At 39.2% G+C, this 16,928-nt stretch overlaps 2 protein-coding genes and 1 long non-coding RNA gene across 3 annotated transcripts in view; 1 reads left to right on the top strand and 2 right to left on the bottom strand.

The window, feature by feature from the left end:
- Positions 1-8,075, bottom strand: part of LOC125095791 (uncharacterized) — a 42,645-nt gene extending 34,570 nt beyond the window's left edge. Inside the window, exons 1-2 of the long non-coding RNA XR_007125953.1 lie at positions 7,852-8,075; positions 3,814-3,851 (exon numbers count right to left, since the gene is read on the bottom strand). This is a non-coding gene — a long non-coding RNA (uncharacterized LOC125095791). The remainder of the gene's footprint in view (positions 1-3,813; positions 3,852-7,851) is intronic.
- Positions 294-3,194, top strand: IFT70B (intraflagellar transport 70B). Its single transcript, XM_047722282.1, has one exon. It carries the CDS (start codon positions 546-548, stop codon positions 2,541-2,543), a length of 1,998 nt encoding a protein of 665 aa, XP_047578238.1. The 5' UTR covers positions 294-545; the 3' UTR covers positions 2,544-3,194.
- A 3,894-nt stretch (positions 8,076-11,969) lies between the features above and the next one.
- AGPS (alkylglycerone phosphate synthase) overlaps positions 11,970-16,928 on the bottom strand; it is a 142,264-nt gene continuing 137,305 nt past the window's right edge. The window contains exon 20 of the mRNA XM_047722274.1: positions 11,970-15,815. Coding sequence (XP_047578230.1) covers positions 15,694-15,815 — 122 coding nt within the window. The 3' untranslated portion in view covers positions 11,970-15,693. The remainder of the gene's footprint in view (positions 15,816-16,928) is intronic.

Here is a 16,928-nt window from a genome sequence, read left to right as displayed (position 1 = left end):
AGTTAGTGCAGAGAAACTTGGTCGTGTTTTTATTCTCATCCCACCTTGGAAAAGACCAGGTCATAGATTTTCTCCACCGTCTTTCTATGGTAGTGAAATTTGGAGGTTCAAGGCAGAGGATAGCGCCAAGTGTAAACGCTAACGAAAAAAGTCAGAAAAACCTCACGGCCTGAAGACTGCGCGTCCGCCTGGCGGAGACTACGCCTCCCAGCATGCAAGGCGGTCACGACCTTGGCGGCGGCGCGATTGAACCAGAGCATGACGGGAAGTGGAGTCTCGGTCTCTGAACTACTCAGAGCAGTTTCTTCTTTGGTAACGCCGCTCACAGTCTGGAGCCTTGGTGACAGCCCAGACATGAAATACTCAAATTAGTGACTCCTTTCTAACCATAGTCTGGTCTTCCCCTGCAATGTAACATCATTGGGAATAGACAAAAAAAGAAAAAAAAATCACAAAAAGAAAACAAACCTAACTATTCTTTGTATTTTCCGCTTCCGGCGGGCTCGTTGCCGTGGTAACCAGCACGCACCACCACGGCGGCGGTTATGGCCGGCCTCAGCGGCGCGCACATCCCCGATGGGGAGTTCACCGCGATCGTGTACCGCCTCATCCGCGACTCCCGCTACGCCGAGGCGGTGCAGCTGCTGGGCGGCGAGCTCCAGCGGAGCCCGAGGAGCCGCGCCGGCCTGTCGCTGCTGGGCTACTGCTACTATCGCCTGCAGGAGTTCGCGCTGGCCGCCGAGTGCTATGAGCAGCTGGGCCAGCTGCACCCCGAACTGGAGCAGTACCGCCTGTACCAGGCCCAGGCCCTGTACAAGGCCTGCCTCTACCCAGAGGCCACGCGGGTGGCCTTCCTCCTGCTGGACAACCCCGCCTACCACGGCCGGGTCCTCCGCCTGCAGGCCGCCATCAAGTACAGCGAGGGCGACCTGCCCGGGGCCAAGAGCCTGGTGGAGCAGCTGCTGAGTGGGGAAGGGGGCGACGACAGTGGGGGCGAGAACGAACTGGACGGCCAGGTCAACCTGGGTTGTTTGCTCTACAAGGAGGGACAGTATGAAGCCGCGTGTGCCAAGTTCCTCGCGGCCCTCCAGGCTTCGGGCTACCGGCCTGACCTCTCCTACAACCTGGCTTTAGCCTATTACAGCAGCCGGCACTATGCCCCGGCGCTCAAGTACATCGCCGACATCATTGAGCGTGGCATCCGCCAGCACCCAGAGCTAGGCGTGGGCATGACGACAGAGGGCATCGACGTGCGAAGTGTTGGCAACACCTTAGTCCTTCACCAGACTGCCCTGGTGGAAGCCTTCAACCTCAAGGCCGCCATCGAGTACCAACTGCGAAACTACGAGGCGGCCCAGGAAGCCCTCACGGACATGCCACCTAGGGCAGAAGAAGAGTTAGACCCCGTGACCCTGCACAACCAGGCGCTCATGAACATGGATGCCAGGCCTACCGAGGGGTTTGAAAAGCTGCAGTTTTTGCTCCAGCAGAACCCCTTTCCCCCAGAGACCTTTGGCAACCTGCTGCTGCTCTACTGTAAGTACGAGTATTTTGACCTGGCAGCCGATGTCCTGGCAGAGAATGCCCATTTGACGTACAGGCTGCTCACACCCTATCTCTATGACTTCCTGGACGCCATGATCACTTGCCAGACAGCCCCAGAAGAGGCTTTCATTAAGCTGGACGGGCTGGCAGGGATGCTGACTGAACAGCTCCGGAGACTCACCATACAAGTACAGGAAGCAAGACACAATAGAGATGATGAAGCTGTCAAAAAGGCAGTGAATGAGTACGATGACACTCTGGAGAAGTACATTCCCGTGTTGATGGCCCAGGCAAAGATCTACTGGAACCTTGAGAATTATGCAATGGTGGAAAAGATCTTCCGCAAGTCTGTGGAATTCTGTAATGACCATGATGTGTGGAAGCTGAACGTGGCTCATGTCTTGTTCATGCAGGAAAACAAATACAAAGAAGCTATCGGTTTCTACGAACCCATCGTCAAGAAGCACTATGACAACATCCTGAATGTCAGTGCTATTGTGCTGGCTAACCTGTGTGTTTCATACATTATGACAAGTCAGAATGAAGAAGCCGAGGAGTTGATGAGGAAGATCGAGAAGGAGGAAGAGCAGCTGTCCTATGATGACCCAGAAAAGAAAATCTACCACCTCTGCATTGTGAATTTGGTGATAGGGACGCTCTACTGTGCCAAAGGAAATTACGACTTTGGTATTTCTCGGGTTATCAAAAGCCTGGAACCTTATCATAAGAAACTGGGAACTGATACCTGGTATTATGCTAAAAGATGCTTCCTCTCCTTATTAGAAAACATGTCAAAACATACGATCATGCTTCGTGACAGTGTTATTCAAGAATGTGTCCAGTTTCTAGAACACTGTGAACTTTATGGCAGGAACATACCTGCCGTTATTGAACAACCCCTGGAAGAAGAAAGAATGCATAGTGGAAAGAATACAGTGACATATGAATCCAGACAGTTAAAAGCTTTGATTTATGAGATTATAGGATGGAATATATAGTTATGTCTGGTAATGTCTTTTATCATAATAGCTTTATATATATTTTATAGTTGTATCTATATTTAGCTATCATCATCTTTACATTTGTCACATGTTAAACTTTGTACATTTGAAAATCATATTAGATTAACCTTATTTTAACTTTGACCTAGAAAGATACATGAAAAATTATTATTTTTACTTTAACTTTTTTACTTCTTTTAACTTTAACCTAGAAAGATACATGAAAAATTTGAAACTGAATTGGGACTCTGTGTTTATTGGAACTTGTAGTGCCCATGTTCCCTCTCCTTTTTTATCAGTTGTGCTTGGCTGTATTTAGAGTGTCCCCTGTACAGGAATTACAATTTCCAGCACTATCTTGGCACGATCAAGCCCAGAACAAAGTAGTTAACATAGAGGATTTCTAGGCTTTTAGTATTAAGTTTTAGGGATTGTGTGTTCTATTCTCACAAGTTACCCTCGTATTAATTTAAAATGCACACATGTTGCATAGAGTTTAAGATGTTTTGGCAGGGTTTTCTGTAACCAGAATTCCTTAGGTGATAAAAGTTCTTGTTTTCTTAATGGACAAGATTCAGTGGGAAATCTTGTGCCCTTAACAAAATTACGGTGCTATGGTATAAAGACAATAAACAATTGCTAAAAAAAACAACCTTACATAGTTTTCTTTTGTTCCATTTGTTTTTTCTTTTGTTCCATTTGTTAATATGTACATATGAACAAGATACACGTTACTCTTTTTCATAACTTTGCACTCATTTATGTCTAGACAGTGACTAAAAGCAGAGGTACCCTAAAAACTAACTTTTTAAAAAAAAAATTTTATTTATTTGACAGACAGATCACAAGTAGCCAGAGAGGCAAGCGGTGGGGGGGTGGGGGAGAGCAGGCTCCCTGCTGAGCAGAGAGCCAGACATGGGGCCAGGACCCTGAGATCATGACCTGAGCCAAAGGCAGAGGCTTAACCCACTGTGCCACCCAGGTGCCCCCTAAAAACTTATTCTTAATTCCTACCTACTTAGGATAGGTTAATGCTGGAGTTGTTTCTGTGTTGTAGCCTCTCTGGTAAGGAAAAATCTACACCATTCCCATGACCCCACCCAACTACTTTCCTACCTCTATCACGGATAAAAAGTTCTGAAACCTTATCTGGTAGATTCATAATGCCAGTTGCATACCCACAACGTTCCCAAGGAGAACTCTAGTCATTCTGCTTAGGCATTTTATTTTATGAACCATATATGAGCTTTACTATTTGTTTACCTACCCTTTATCCATAAATGTAACTGTCAACCCCAAGTTGACCTGGTTCAGAAAAGAAAGTATTAGGTTGAATTACATGAAATTGCTGTTCTTCAAAGTTATTGACCTACAAAACTAGCAGTTTCTCATGGTTCAATCTGATAGCTTTCAAGTAATAGTGAATCCCCGCATTAATGAAATGACGATTTTTTTTCTTCCAGGAGAAATCCCTTATGTGCAGCGTAAACCCTTTGTAGCATGACTTCCTAGGTGCTCAAATTCTATTAGATCTCTTAGAAAATTTGGCCTACCATGAAGTCCAACGGTTTTAAATTTATAAGCATTTTTAATCTTTTTTTTTTTAAGATTTTATTTATTTATTTGAGAGAGAGACAGTTGAGAGAGCATGAGCGAGGAGAAGGTCAGAGAGAGAAGCAGATTCCCCGTGTAGCCGGGAGCCCGATGCGGGACTCGATCCCGGGACTCCAGGATCATGACCTGAGCCGAAGGCAGTCGTCCCACCAACTGAGCCACCCAGGCGTCCCAGATCTCTTAGAAAATTTGGCCTACCATGAAGTCCAATGGTTTTAAATTTATAAGCATTTTTAATCTTAATTATAATTACATATAATATCATTTACCATAGATGTTTGATCCCACGTTTGGAAGACAGTTCATGTTTAATGACTTCAGTGCATTCCACAGCACAATTCTATCTCTGGGAAATGGTCTTCATTTAACAACTTTTATACTAAAAGTATTGCTGCTGCTTTGTGCAGTAGCTCTATGCGCCTCTCAATCTCCATAGTCCCTTAAGATTACGAAAGTAAATGAACTGAAATCTTATTTTCAACAGCCATGTTAAAATTCTGATGTTTTTGCAGCTTTCTTCTATTTTTTTTCTTTAAAAAAAGTAAAAAAAAAAAAAAAAAATAAGGTGTAAGTAACGTTAACCACCCAAAAGCAAATGTTTTCCAGATTCCCTTTTGCAAATAGCCTGGCCTTTATTCAGTCACATTTTATTTACCCAGGTGCTGTGTGTTTGTGGTTTGCATGTATGTGTAATTTAGCTTTCCAGAACATAAAAAGCTTTTCAGAACAGTTTTAACCCCTTGCCACTGGGCAGCTGGGATTTCCTGGTTAGTAATGAATCAGGAAATCCTGACTGCTCCTACCTCTGAGTAAAGGAATAAAGGTCAATCAAGGCATTTATCCCCTTCCTTACCCAGGCTCTCTGGAGAGGCACCCCTCAGACTGACAGACTGCTGCCTGGCAACAGCAAAGACTCTTGAACCACACCTACGGAAGCTGCCCTGTCTTCTGAATGTTAGAGGAGACTGAGGACATTCCTAACTCTTCAGACATTACTGTCCTTTATTTTTAGGATATATATATATATATATATTTATTTATTTATTTATTTATTTTAAGATTTTATTTTGTCAGAGAGAGAGCACGTGCACAAGCAGGGGAAGCCACAGGCAGAGGGAGAAGCAGACTCCTGGCTGAGCAAGGAGCCCAATGAGGGACTGAATCCCAGGACTCTGGGATCATGACCTGAGCTGAAGGCAGACATTTAACCAACTGAGCCACCCAGGTGCCTGAGGATATATTTCTTTTAAATTCACCTTGGAAGTACTTAGCTCTGCTTATTGATACTATGACACTAACAAGTGACTTCACAATGGCTGTATTTTGCCATTTAACTGAAGGCTTTCATCCCTAAAACTCTGATGAAGTTTTGTTCTATGCTCTTACAACATTATGTATTAAGTGCCAAAAGCACTTTTCTTTTTTTTTTTTTATTTCATTACTTTTATCAACATATAATATATTATTTGCCCCAGGGGTACAGGTCTATGAATCGCCAGGTTTACACATTTCACAGCACTCACCATATCACATACCCTTCCCAATGTCCATAACCCAACCACCCTCTCCCTACCCTCCCACCCCCCAGCAACCCTCAGTTTGTTTTGTGAGATTAAGAGTCCCTTCTGCTTTGTCTCCCTCCTGATCCCATCTTGTTTCATTTTTTCCTTCCCTGGTCCCCAAACCCCCCACCCTGCCTCTCAAACTCTTTGTATCAGAGAGATATAATTGTTAAAAGCACGTTTCTTGACAAAAGGATTTCTGTATATTTCTAAAGCATTTACTCCTTTTTCTTCATCATGTCTGCATGGTATATTTTACAGGAATCAAAGATTAAATCCAGTATTTCATGATCCTAGTCAACCCCCCATCTCCACATATTCATAATATAAACCTGTTCGTACACAAGTAGTTATTTTCATTTCCTCAGGCATGAATAAGAACTTGATCTTTCCATGCAGAACAACCTGCAGACTCCTTTGATCAGTGACATGACTGCCTGCCAAAGGATTCCCATTCCTCCTGACAGCCTTCTTTGAATCTGGCCTCAGCTGTGGCACAAATATTCACACTAACTCCATCTGTGAGGTCAGAGCATAGTGATTACCTCTGACCTACTTATAAGAAGCCAGGAACTAGGAGAACTGTGGGGATAGAGGGCGGTCATCGGGCAGTGAAATCATAGGAGATGATCACAATCTCTCTCTGCAGAGTGAGACAGGAATACAGAGGTATGGCCTCCCAAACCTCAGAGGATCTCCTCAGATCAAATCCATATAGAACTGCCAGTGATAGGTTCGGCCCCAGATTCTAACAATTTGTTTGTGGAGGGCTATGGGATTGATGCCCAGATAAATAAGCTTACTAGAAAATGTGAGATAAAAAAGGGTAAATGACTTGAAGGGGAAGCTTTAAGGGAATAACTTTCTGACCCCTCTGTCCTGTAATCTTGGTTTGGGCCTATTTCCACACTGGAATACGGAGAGTTAGTTAGCAGTGCTGGAAGTCTGTCCAGGTAAGTAGGGTATAGCTATTTAAAGTACCTAATTTTAAAAGGATAACATCACCAAAGCGAAACCTTTCATTTCAAGTGAATGCCAGCATTTTGAATATAAGTTTTTGTCTTACGTTCCTTAGTCTTTTTCTTAATGGCTATAGTTCTAGATCTAGAAATACCTTGGAGATTGTGGTTTCTTGATGGTATTCTCTGACACACTAATTCCTAGCAACGGTGTGACTTGCCCCTCACAATCTACCGTTCACTAACTGCCTCTTATCCTTTCTCTTGTCTCTGGGACTAAAGTGACATTTGGGCTTTTTTGTATTCACTTACTGAGCTGTACCCAGAGTATTAAACAGAACATTTTGTGAAGAGCCAGTAACTCTGGGCTCTTGGCTGTCCAACCACAGAAGCAGAATGACTGTAACCACCAGATTCTAAACTTATACTTTCATTCTAGCTATAAAATACACGCAACTTTTTTAGTATCCTAATGTAGATAAAATGCAGATCCTTCAGCAGCAACTTTAATTCTTAAATTAGCAGTTTTAAGCAATTGTGACTTTCCATAGATGGGCTCTAGATTATAATAAAACATCTCCTTAATCTTAACAGTTCTTTCAATTTCCAGTCTCTTTATGGGAAGGTATAGAACTTATGGAAACAGGTATTCTTACATTTTTAAGTGAAGCTCAAAGGAATACAGCATTAAAGCTCTAAAAATGCAAATTTATTAAGGCCATCAAATACAGCACTTCCTTTATAAGTTCCATATTAACCCTACAAAGGTACCAATAGAGGACTTTCTGGATTAAACATTTACAGAGCAAAACAGTATCTGAGACAAAAGACATCCTGGAATTTTCTATGGTGTGTAGTCACGAAGACAGTGGCCTCCACTTTGTAGCTAGGAGAGACCATTTCCTTACTTATGCCCTCCTGCAGAGGGCAATGACTATTTATATAGTCTACATGTAGAATATATACAATCTACTTTAAAAGCAGAAATTCTGTATATGTCATAGATACTGAGTACAAACAGCCTAGAGCAGTGAAGCAGCCAGCAGAGGCACTGGATTTAGTCAGACCCACTTGCCAGTTACTTATGAACAGTTGATGTTACTCAGCCTCACTAAACCTCAGTTATTTCACCAGTAAGGAAGGAAAAAAAAAAAGGATAATACCACTCACCTCACAGGATTGTTATAACAATCATTACCTCTTGTCTAGGGTTAAATCTCAGCACAGTGTCTGGCTAATAAAGGATGAATTAAAAAGTAAATTAGTGATGCAATCATCATTTCTAGGGTAGTATTCAGCAAAAATATCCAGACTTAATCAGAATCACCAAGTTAGAAGGGACCTTAGAGATTTTCATTTTACAAAAGAAATTGGTTCCAAATAGGGAAAATGACTTGTAGTTGGTAGAGGAAAATGGAACACACTCAAAATTCCAGAACAGAACTCTTTCCATTGTGTTCTTAGGCTTTAGAACCCCATCCTCTCTTATTTTACAGCTTTATAGTGACAGAACTTCAATTTTTAAAGGGTACTTTCCCAGGTGTACTGTGGATACAACGAGGTACAGAAGATGTGACGGAACTGTGTAAGAATGGATTTAAGAGGTTGTACACCAGCCCATATTAGACCCAATCAACAGGTCGCATCATAAACTGGGTTTAAGTATATTGAAAATAGAAACACGCCCCTGAGGCCAAACACAGGCAAGAGTAAATGTGATGGCAGACCTCGTCTGCTTTTCTCATAGGCTAGGACAAGAAACTTGAGCAGCAAACTTCATCAAAGGATTTCAGTCTGGCAACTGACTTAAGTAAATGTAATTGCATGTTTAAGTTTTGTCTGAAATAACTGTTGATTCATTGGGAGAAAAAAGCCTGTTTGCGGACAAAATATAAAAATGTAAAGTGGATACTAGCACATGAAGTGGAAGAATAGCTGTCTGTGTCCGGAAAGCTCTCTCATGGACGTGTTACTGGGCAGACGCTCACGTACTACAGTTTTCTGCCATTACTTGCAACCAGATCCAGACATACTATGTCTCACTTCTACTACGGACCCAAAACTGGATGGAACAAAAGAAATTCTGGATCAAAGTCAAGATTCTAAAATTTTGAAACTCTGGAATCAAATCCAGCAAGATGCAAATTTTAGTAAGAATAAATAAAAGTAATTGGACTTAAAAAAAAAATCAGACTCCAGGGAGATGTGGCCAAAATGGCATACGCAGAAAAGACAAGCTTTGCTAAATTCAAGTTCAGTGTGAAGGGACAGTGCAATGTTCATCAAAAATGCATTTATTAGTGACTAGAATAAGGAAATCATTGCTACTACTCTGGCCCATACAGGCCTAGACGCTTCACTTTAAGAACATCAAAGAGGAGGCACGTGGGTGGCTCAGTCAGTTGAGTATCCAACTCTTGATTTCAGCTCAGGTCCTGATCTTAGGGGTAGTGGGATCCAGCCCCGCTCAGCAGACAGCCTGTTTGAGATACTCTCTCTGTCCCTCCTCCCTGATTGCTCATACACTTTCTTCTAAAAAAGAAAACATAGTAACAAATAAAATTTTAAAAATAAAATTTTGAGGCGCCTGGGTTGCATGGTCAGTTAAACGCTGACTCTTGGTTTTGGCTCGGGTCTTGATCTCAGGGTTGTGAGACTGAGCCCTGTGTCATGTTCTGCAGTCAGCAAGGAATCTGCTTGAGACTCTCTCACCTCCTCCCTGTCCCTCCACCTGCTAAAATAAATAAATCTAAAAAAACAAAAAACAAAAAACCCCCACCGTATCAAGGAGGCACACAGGAAGAGAGACTGGGATGGTGATGGTTCTGCAAGTCACAGGAGCAAAAGCTGACTGAAGAAGATGTGGGGGAACATGAGTTGCCCTTCACTAGAGCACCTGGACAATTCTCTAGGACTACAGAGCTAAAAGTCACCTTAGTGAATCGAAGAGGAAGGTGGATTTGTTTAAACGGCAAAAACCCCTTAATACTTGAAGATTTCAAGCTGGAACAGGCTTCCTGGAAAGACAATAAATTCCCTGTGGTCACAGCAAATGTTCAGGAAGACTGGTTAACTGTGGCCTGGGGGATAGGGGAAATTAGACAATTATGTTTAGGAAAAGGTAAGATGAGAGGATTTCTAAGGTTCATTCAGTCCAAGCTCATATGAGCCAAGCAGAAAACTTCTTTATTTAACTAAGAGCTGAAATCTTAGTGAGGCAAGTGGTTATTGAAATGTACCAAGTAAGGTTAGGTTCAACAGGTTTGATCCTCAATCATTTCAGAGCCCAGGAAACTAACGTTCCCTCCAGTACAGGAGCCGCAGGCAGGGAGAAGATCAGTATCTGTACACATGTCCTTCAGTAATAGAGAGGCTACTCATGGATACAGACTATATTCTATCCACTCTCTGGCTGCCTAGCATGACGCTGCTGAAGTAAGGTTAACTGGGATCAACGTGAAATAAGCAACAACTTCTGTAACAATGAGCGGTTTTGATATTGTTTTATTTCTTCCCAGCACATCTTAAAAATCATACATGGGCATTTGCTTATAGAACAGTACAGTCTAGGAAAAGCAATAAAAGGAGAATCCAAACATACACCAAAAGCACAGTAGATAGACTATGTTTTGAGCCCTTGTGGAAAACAGTATGGCTCAGTCTGAACTGACAAAGCTGCGTTGAATCTCTCAGGAACTTCCCTTCCCACTACGTATCAACACTTAAACTATAAACGTAAAGAGAAGAACTGTTTGTATGCGTTAGTTACAGCAATATAATGGCTTACATACAAGAGCTTACCCACATGTAGTTCCCAAAAGATTACTACAGTACTGGCAGGAATATGTACTGCCTTGGAGGAAGACTCAGGATAAGATATTATTCAAGTCAAGTTGTATCAGAGCCAAAGTATTTCACAGGCTTAGCAAAAAAGGACAAAAATTAAGAGATATAATCTACACATATTTCTCGTGAGATTTATCATTGTCCAGGAACAGAAATACTCATTATTCTGAAGGCACCATCACAGAAAAAAAGACTGACACACAATATAAGGAATAGATCCCCCCCACCCCAACAGGCCCTGCTCCTCAGGGAGCTGTGTGAGCTAACATCCAAAAGCAAGTAGCGGGTGTCTCAGGGACTGACTGAGTAGGCCACATCCACTAAGCCACATCTTAGGGCTACTAAGTTAGGGCTACTAAGTTGGGACAATAGGAATGAAAATCTAAGAATGAAAGTACATATAAATCCCATCAACTGAATGGATATATGAAGTACAGGTCCACCGTATAACTAGTGAAACAGACTAGAACAGATGATCCAAACCCACACTGTGGAAAGGATTTTCAGTATTTCTACTCATAACTACTTAATTCCTGACATATTCTTGAAGAGGAAGAGCCCTGAACTACTAAACAATCTCAGTCTTTAAAGACTTAATTATCCTCTCCCACTTATTTTAAACAATGGCTATTTCATGGAAAAACAAAAAAAATCCCAACAAGGCACTGTAAACTTTTGGGAAAATTCATTACGAGGTCCAAAAAAATAATTATTTATAGAAACTGTATACCAGTATAAGCATTTCATGTTCTTTACGGATATGTGAACAAGATTACTTTAAGGGTTAAACCATAAGTTTCATAGGGTGCTCATATTTTTCATGAAAAACACTGCTAACAATAAGATGCCTGAAAAACAGGTATTTGTGCAGCTTAGAAATCCACACTAAAACATTTTTCTTTTCCTTCTCTCTCCCCCTTAGATTTGGAAGTTCAGTCTCTGAAAAATGTTCTTAATGATACTTAATTTTTATTTTTCTTCCTTGTGGGGAAAAAAAAAAGTTATAAAAAAAATCTCCTTTGGGAACCAAAAAAGAAATCTTTTCATGTTCACAGAACTCAAGTTCCTTCATTCTGTGATGGTTCTTTGGCTTGAGTGTTCCATATATCAGTGGTCCTCACTCACGTTTGTTAAGGAATTGTTGTGGTTAGAAGAGCACAGTGCTCATTTTCTGAGGATCTTCCTAGGTTCAAATTGGAATGCTTCAGGTTCAAGGGAGACTAAACACCTCCAAGGAATATAACATTGATTTAAAAAATAATTAGTGAAAAAACCTAGCTAACTATATTCTAAAGGGGCTTGATTATACTTCATTAATAAAATTATAAAATTTTGTTTTTGAATCAGTGGAAATATGAAGATGAAAAACTAAAAATGAAAGAAAAACCCATATGCAAACAGAACAATGAGCTTCCCACTCCCTTTGAAGAAAACAAAATCTCTTAGACCTGGGTGCATTTTATTAATGATATACATTTCTATAACCTGTTGATGTTACAAGTAGTTTTTACAAATTCCACACTGAAGGCAAACAGTGTGGTTTAGGAAGCAGAAACCCAAGTGTCTTACATCCTTCATAGCAGACAGCATGAAATTCAATAGTTAAAAAAAAATCTTTTACATTTTCTGAATTTCAGCATCAATGTATACATTCTTTCCTTTTCAGGACCCTGAAATGAGTAAGAATTCAATGAATGTATTGACATATGGTTCATCTGGGGCCTTGAGCAAAGCCACACTTCCATACTCGTAAAGCCAAAAGTGATTCTGGATTCTTCAATCCAACACTGGCACTTGTTATTTTCAGCTTTTCTTCCACCATGAGCTAAGCCCTAATTAAAAGTTGCCAAAGATTAAGTGGTAAACGAAAAGCTATTAAAGCTGTCCTTAATGCCTGTCTTAGTGTTTCTTAAAATGCACACATTTTCCACAGCATTCCACTGTGGGTGCTTCAAGCGCCAGCACATGTAGCTTCTGAATCCATGATAAGGAACTGTTTGTGTTCTACATTTATACAGAATAGATGCTCAACCACACCCAGCCCCATTTGAACAGCTGAGGTTACACGCTTCAGCTTGGGACTACAGAGCTTCTTTGATCAGCTCTGGTTAAGAAGTTGTAGCTAAAAAAGAAAAGAACAAAGAAAAATCTCTGGAGCCAGCATGCAGAAAGGCATTATCAAAAATGTAAGCTAGGACTTAGCAGTTACTAAGAGAATATTCTGAAAACCAGGTTTCCTTGCAACCCTCTATATCTGACACACTGATGGAAGCTCATCCTTCACTGAGCTTTTGTTTTCCAAAATACATCAATACAACTACATTTAAGAAGGCTTCCAGCTTCATAAGTAGCTCTTAAGTAATAGTACTAAATATGTAAGCGTTTAGGATGTAAATTCCCAATTCCTCCCAAGACGAAAGAATTCAATCCTCTTTCTTTGTGGTAAAATGCTGGGCACAATAAACATGTGGCTTCCACAATTCTTACTAAACTAAAAAAGCTCAAGTTACTCAGTATAAGACAAAATTCACTTATGCACTGTATTTTGCACCAGACATTAAGGCATCAGTTTCTCTAAAGGTCAATAAAGCCTGTTCATATGGAGTCTTTAGTATTCAATGCCACTTCTGACTAGCAGCAAGTTCCTAGTCCCACTAAAACCTCAACCCAAATGTAACATCAACAAATATTAGAAATATGACTAATTTAAGAAAGACAAGTCAATGTTTATGCTGTACTAAAAACCAAATCAGTTATGAGCTTTTAAAATTTTAAAGAAACTTAGTCAAAATGAGTTTAAAAGCCTCACATAAACAATATACTCCAGGCTTTAACTTTTATGAAGCCATTTTCAGATATTCCAGAAATATGAGGCAAGGTTTAAGTGCCTCTGTGCATAATCAAGAACCCAGTTCTCCATAGAAACTAAGTATATTCCGAGGTATCTCTCAGAAGCAGGTGTGAGAAAGTGGGGTACAGGGTTTCTGATTTACTAAATCAGAGTGAAACAGCACTGGCGAGTGTTCATCTGTTTCAAAATAATCCCTGTAGAAATCATTCCAAGAACAGAATGTAGTCATCACTATAAAATCAAGGTTGGGGAGTCCTGCATACATGGGAGAAGAAAAACAAAGACATAAATCACTAATTATTCCGTAAGGTTCATGTAGAACAGTGAACACAACAATTTTCAGCTGTGACATTTATAGTTTCCTAAAACCAAATACAGATTTCTGAGGTTGTTGAAATCTGAACTCTCTGGGAGAGAATGTTAGAACAATCACGTGCAAAGGAATGGGTCTGCTTATGAATCTGTAAATTTTATTTAAAAAAAATTACTCAGAAACATGTATACACTCCAGTGAGATATTACTACTGTATTAAGTTTTACATTTTGATCACCAGTTAGAGAAATTACCTTCATGAATAGATAGATGCATTTTATAAAGCTGAGATTTTTATAATTCTAGAGGCAAGTGGAATTTCCTTATCAAACATCCAACTATTTCAAATAGCAAGGGCTTTTAAAGCTAAGATCTGCTGGAAATTTTATAATTAAAAATAAATCACCAGTGAAGAGAGGCAGCGTCTAATAAATAAACATTTAGTTTTTGTTGTTAAACTGATATTTAATTTTGATTTGCTTACAGATTTTAAGTTTATTAGTTTGAGGCCAATTTTATAACATATTGTTTTATCATTTTGAAGTCTTAAAAATACCATTTTGTCAATTTAAATTTTCACTTTTCTGGTTAAGTATACTTCAGATATAAAAGGTATCAAACTGCCCAAAAATACTTTGGGGCTGTTGCTACATAGACAGCGTGTCCTTTTAAAGGATCGTCTGCACTTTGACTTTTATTATTTGATCAAATATTAATTTTAAAAAATTATCAAAAGTTAGGTATTGCATTAAGAAAAGAATCCATCCCAAAATGTGAATCATGAACCTTGACAGACAGTGATTCAAAGTAATAATTTCACTTATTTTAACATCCAGGTTTGAATGTAAAAATGTCTGCTAAATGTGATTAACGTTCTCCCTATTATTTAAGAAATAAGACATTTCAAACTTTTGATTATGGCATGTGTATTAATACATTTTTTTCAAAATTTAGGTTAAACCAGTAATTCAAAAAGGCGTTAAATCACTATTAAAAACTAAACTGAAACTTTAGTTTTATATGAAAATTTATCATGTTGTTTGGATTAATTAAAAAAAATTGTTACTGAAACTTGAAGTTTTCAAATTCAGCAGTTAAATGATAACTGTGTTTCGTTAGCCAAACGATTCTTTGAACTGGAAGTATGAAGTGTAAGGAATCTTCCTTTTTCTGCTCCTATTGCAGCTTCTTCTGCATCTCAGCAACAAGAATGTGAAATCAGAAACATTAGGACTGTTAAGCTGATAAAGGCATTCATTTCATGGTAAAATTGTCCTTCAAATTCAATGAATGATAGGTCAGTTTTTCTTATACAACATATTATGAAGGAACTAGGATATAACAAGAGATTTTCTCAGTTATACACATACAATTCATACCTCAGTAGAAACAAACTAAAACATGTCCCTAACAATAATTTTTAGACTGACTTAAGGTCTATAACTGTATACTCATTTCAAAGAAAAATGTAGGCCAAGCACCTCACAGAACTGAAGGTATCCTAAGTAACAGGTTGCCTATGTTCTTTCCTGAGTCCCCTCCTTAATGGCCTACTCACACTAGAATTTGTAATCACTCCGCAACGGAATCCTTCCCTTAGATATCTGCTTCCCAGCAACGCCCTTTTTAAAAAGAGGCTGGATAAGCAGTGGATGACACCAAAATCTGCCTTTGTTCCCAAGGGGAGGCATCAATACAGAGCAGCTGGCAGCATCTTCCTTTGAAATAACAGCTAGCAGCCTTGTGCTGCCTGACTAAAATTTGAAATGACAACCAGTTGGCGGTCAACTGATGCACCTACAAGGAGAGAGATTTAGGAATACCATCTGTCAATCCATAGATGTAGAAACAAAACAAATACAGAATGATTAACAACTTATTTTCAACCAACAAACAAATTTTGCTGAAATACAGTCCATGATATATTTGATTACTGGTATAACCATAGTTGAAGACTTTAAAAAAAAAAAAGTGACATTTTTTTGTAACAACAGTAATGGATTTATAAAAGGTTTTTGTTTCCAAAGATGTTATTGGGGTCCACATACTCCTTGACAGACTTCAGCATCCCAAAGCCAACATCAGAGATACTTTCCTTTAGCCACTGCTTCCGTAACTTGCCCACTGGAAAAACAAAATCAAAAATGCTTCAGTATACACTATGATGCTGAGAACCAATCAATCTTGTGACCATGAATGAACAAACACTGTGTGATAAATGCTTTTATTCAAAAATGAGAAATGTTTTGCTTTATTTGATTTATTGAGCCCACCAGACTATCAAGCTCATTAAGCCCAATGTATTCCCAGGGGAAGCCTGAGCTCCACAGTGTCTCCTTTCTCTGTAAACTGTGAAACGGAGATGAAGGAAGCCTGGGCTGAGATCAGGGCCACTTCACAAATAATAAAATGAGAAAAACATGCATTTCAAAAGAACCCACCTCCTGTCTTAACTACCGAAACATGCCAAAGTTTCAGAGAAAATGAAGTTAACTAAAGAAAAACATCATCTCCAGATGAATTTATTGGGAATATTATAGCAAAAATGGCAGGATATATACATCCATAAAATATTGTAAAGCTTAAAATAATTAAGGAAATCTGAACCTGTAATGAGTTTAAGAAAAAAATGTGGTTATGAAACTTTCATTTGCATTTTATTTTCATATTGCTTTTAAATAAATTCACATGTTCCCTAATAATGGTTATTTTCTTCCTATTGTTTTTCCAGAATTAAAGATTTTTTTTAAGGCACTAAATAAATACCTAATCCACTTAAAACTTAATCTTCTACTTTTATATATTGTATAATGTTCCCCTTTTCTGTTTCCAGCTCTTGCTGGTTTAAGAATAATGAAGTAATATGATGATCCACAGCATAAATTACCTTTTTGAGGGCACCCAATGAAAAAACAAACTTTTCTAAGTAGAACTTTTATAAGAAAGAATATGTACTTAATCTGTAAAAAAATTTTGAAATGATAACTTGCTTTGGCATTAAGAAAAGCAAAGCAATATGCTAATTTATCTGTGGCAAAATGGATAAATCTTTTAATTTAAAGATAGGCTTATTTGCAGTTAGTACTTTTCAAACTATTATTGTAATAATTGAATTCAAATGGTCATTTTCCACAAATGTTCATTAATGATCCAAAGTCATCAACAGTGATTTAATTGGCCAACTGAAATGGAAACCTTCTTTCATTAAAGTATTCAGCCTGTCATTCTAAAATGCAA

Source organism: Lutra lutra, chromosome 3 (assembly GCF_902655055.1).
Source record: "Lutra lutra chromosome 3, mLutLut1.2, whole genome shotgun sequence".
Taxonomy (NCBI): domain Eukaryota; kingdom Metazoa; phylum Chordata; class Mammalia; order Carnivora; family Mustelidae; genus Lutra; species Lutra lutra.
This window is presented reverse-complemented; position numbering and strand designations above follow the sequence as displayed.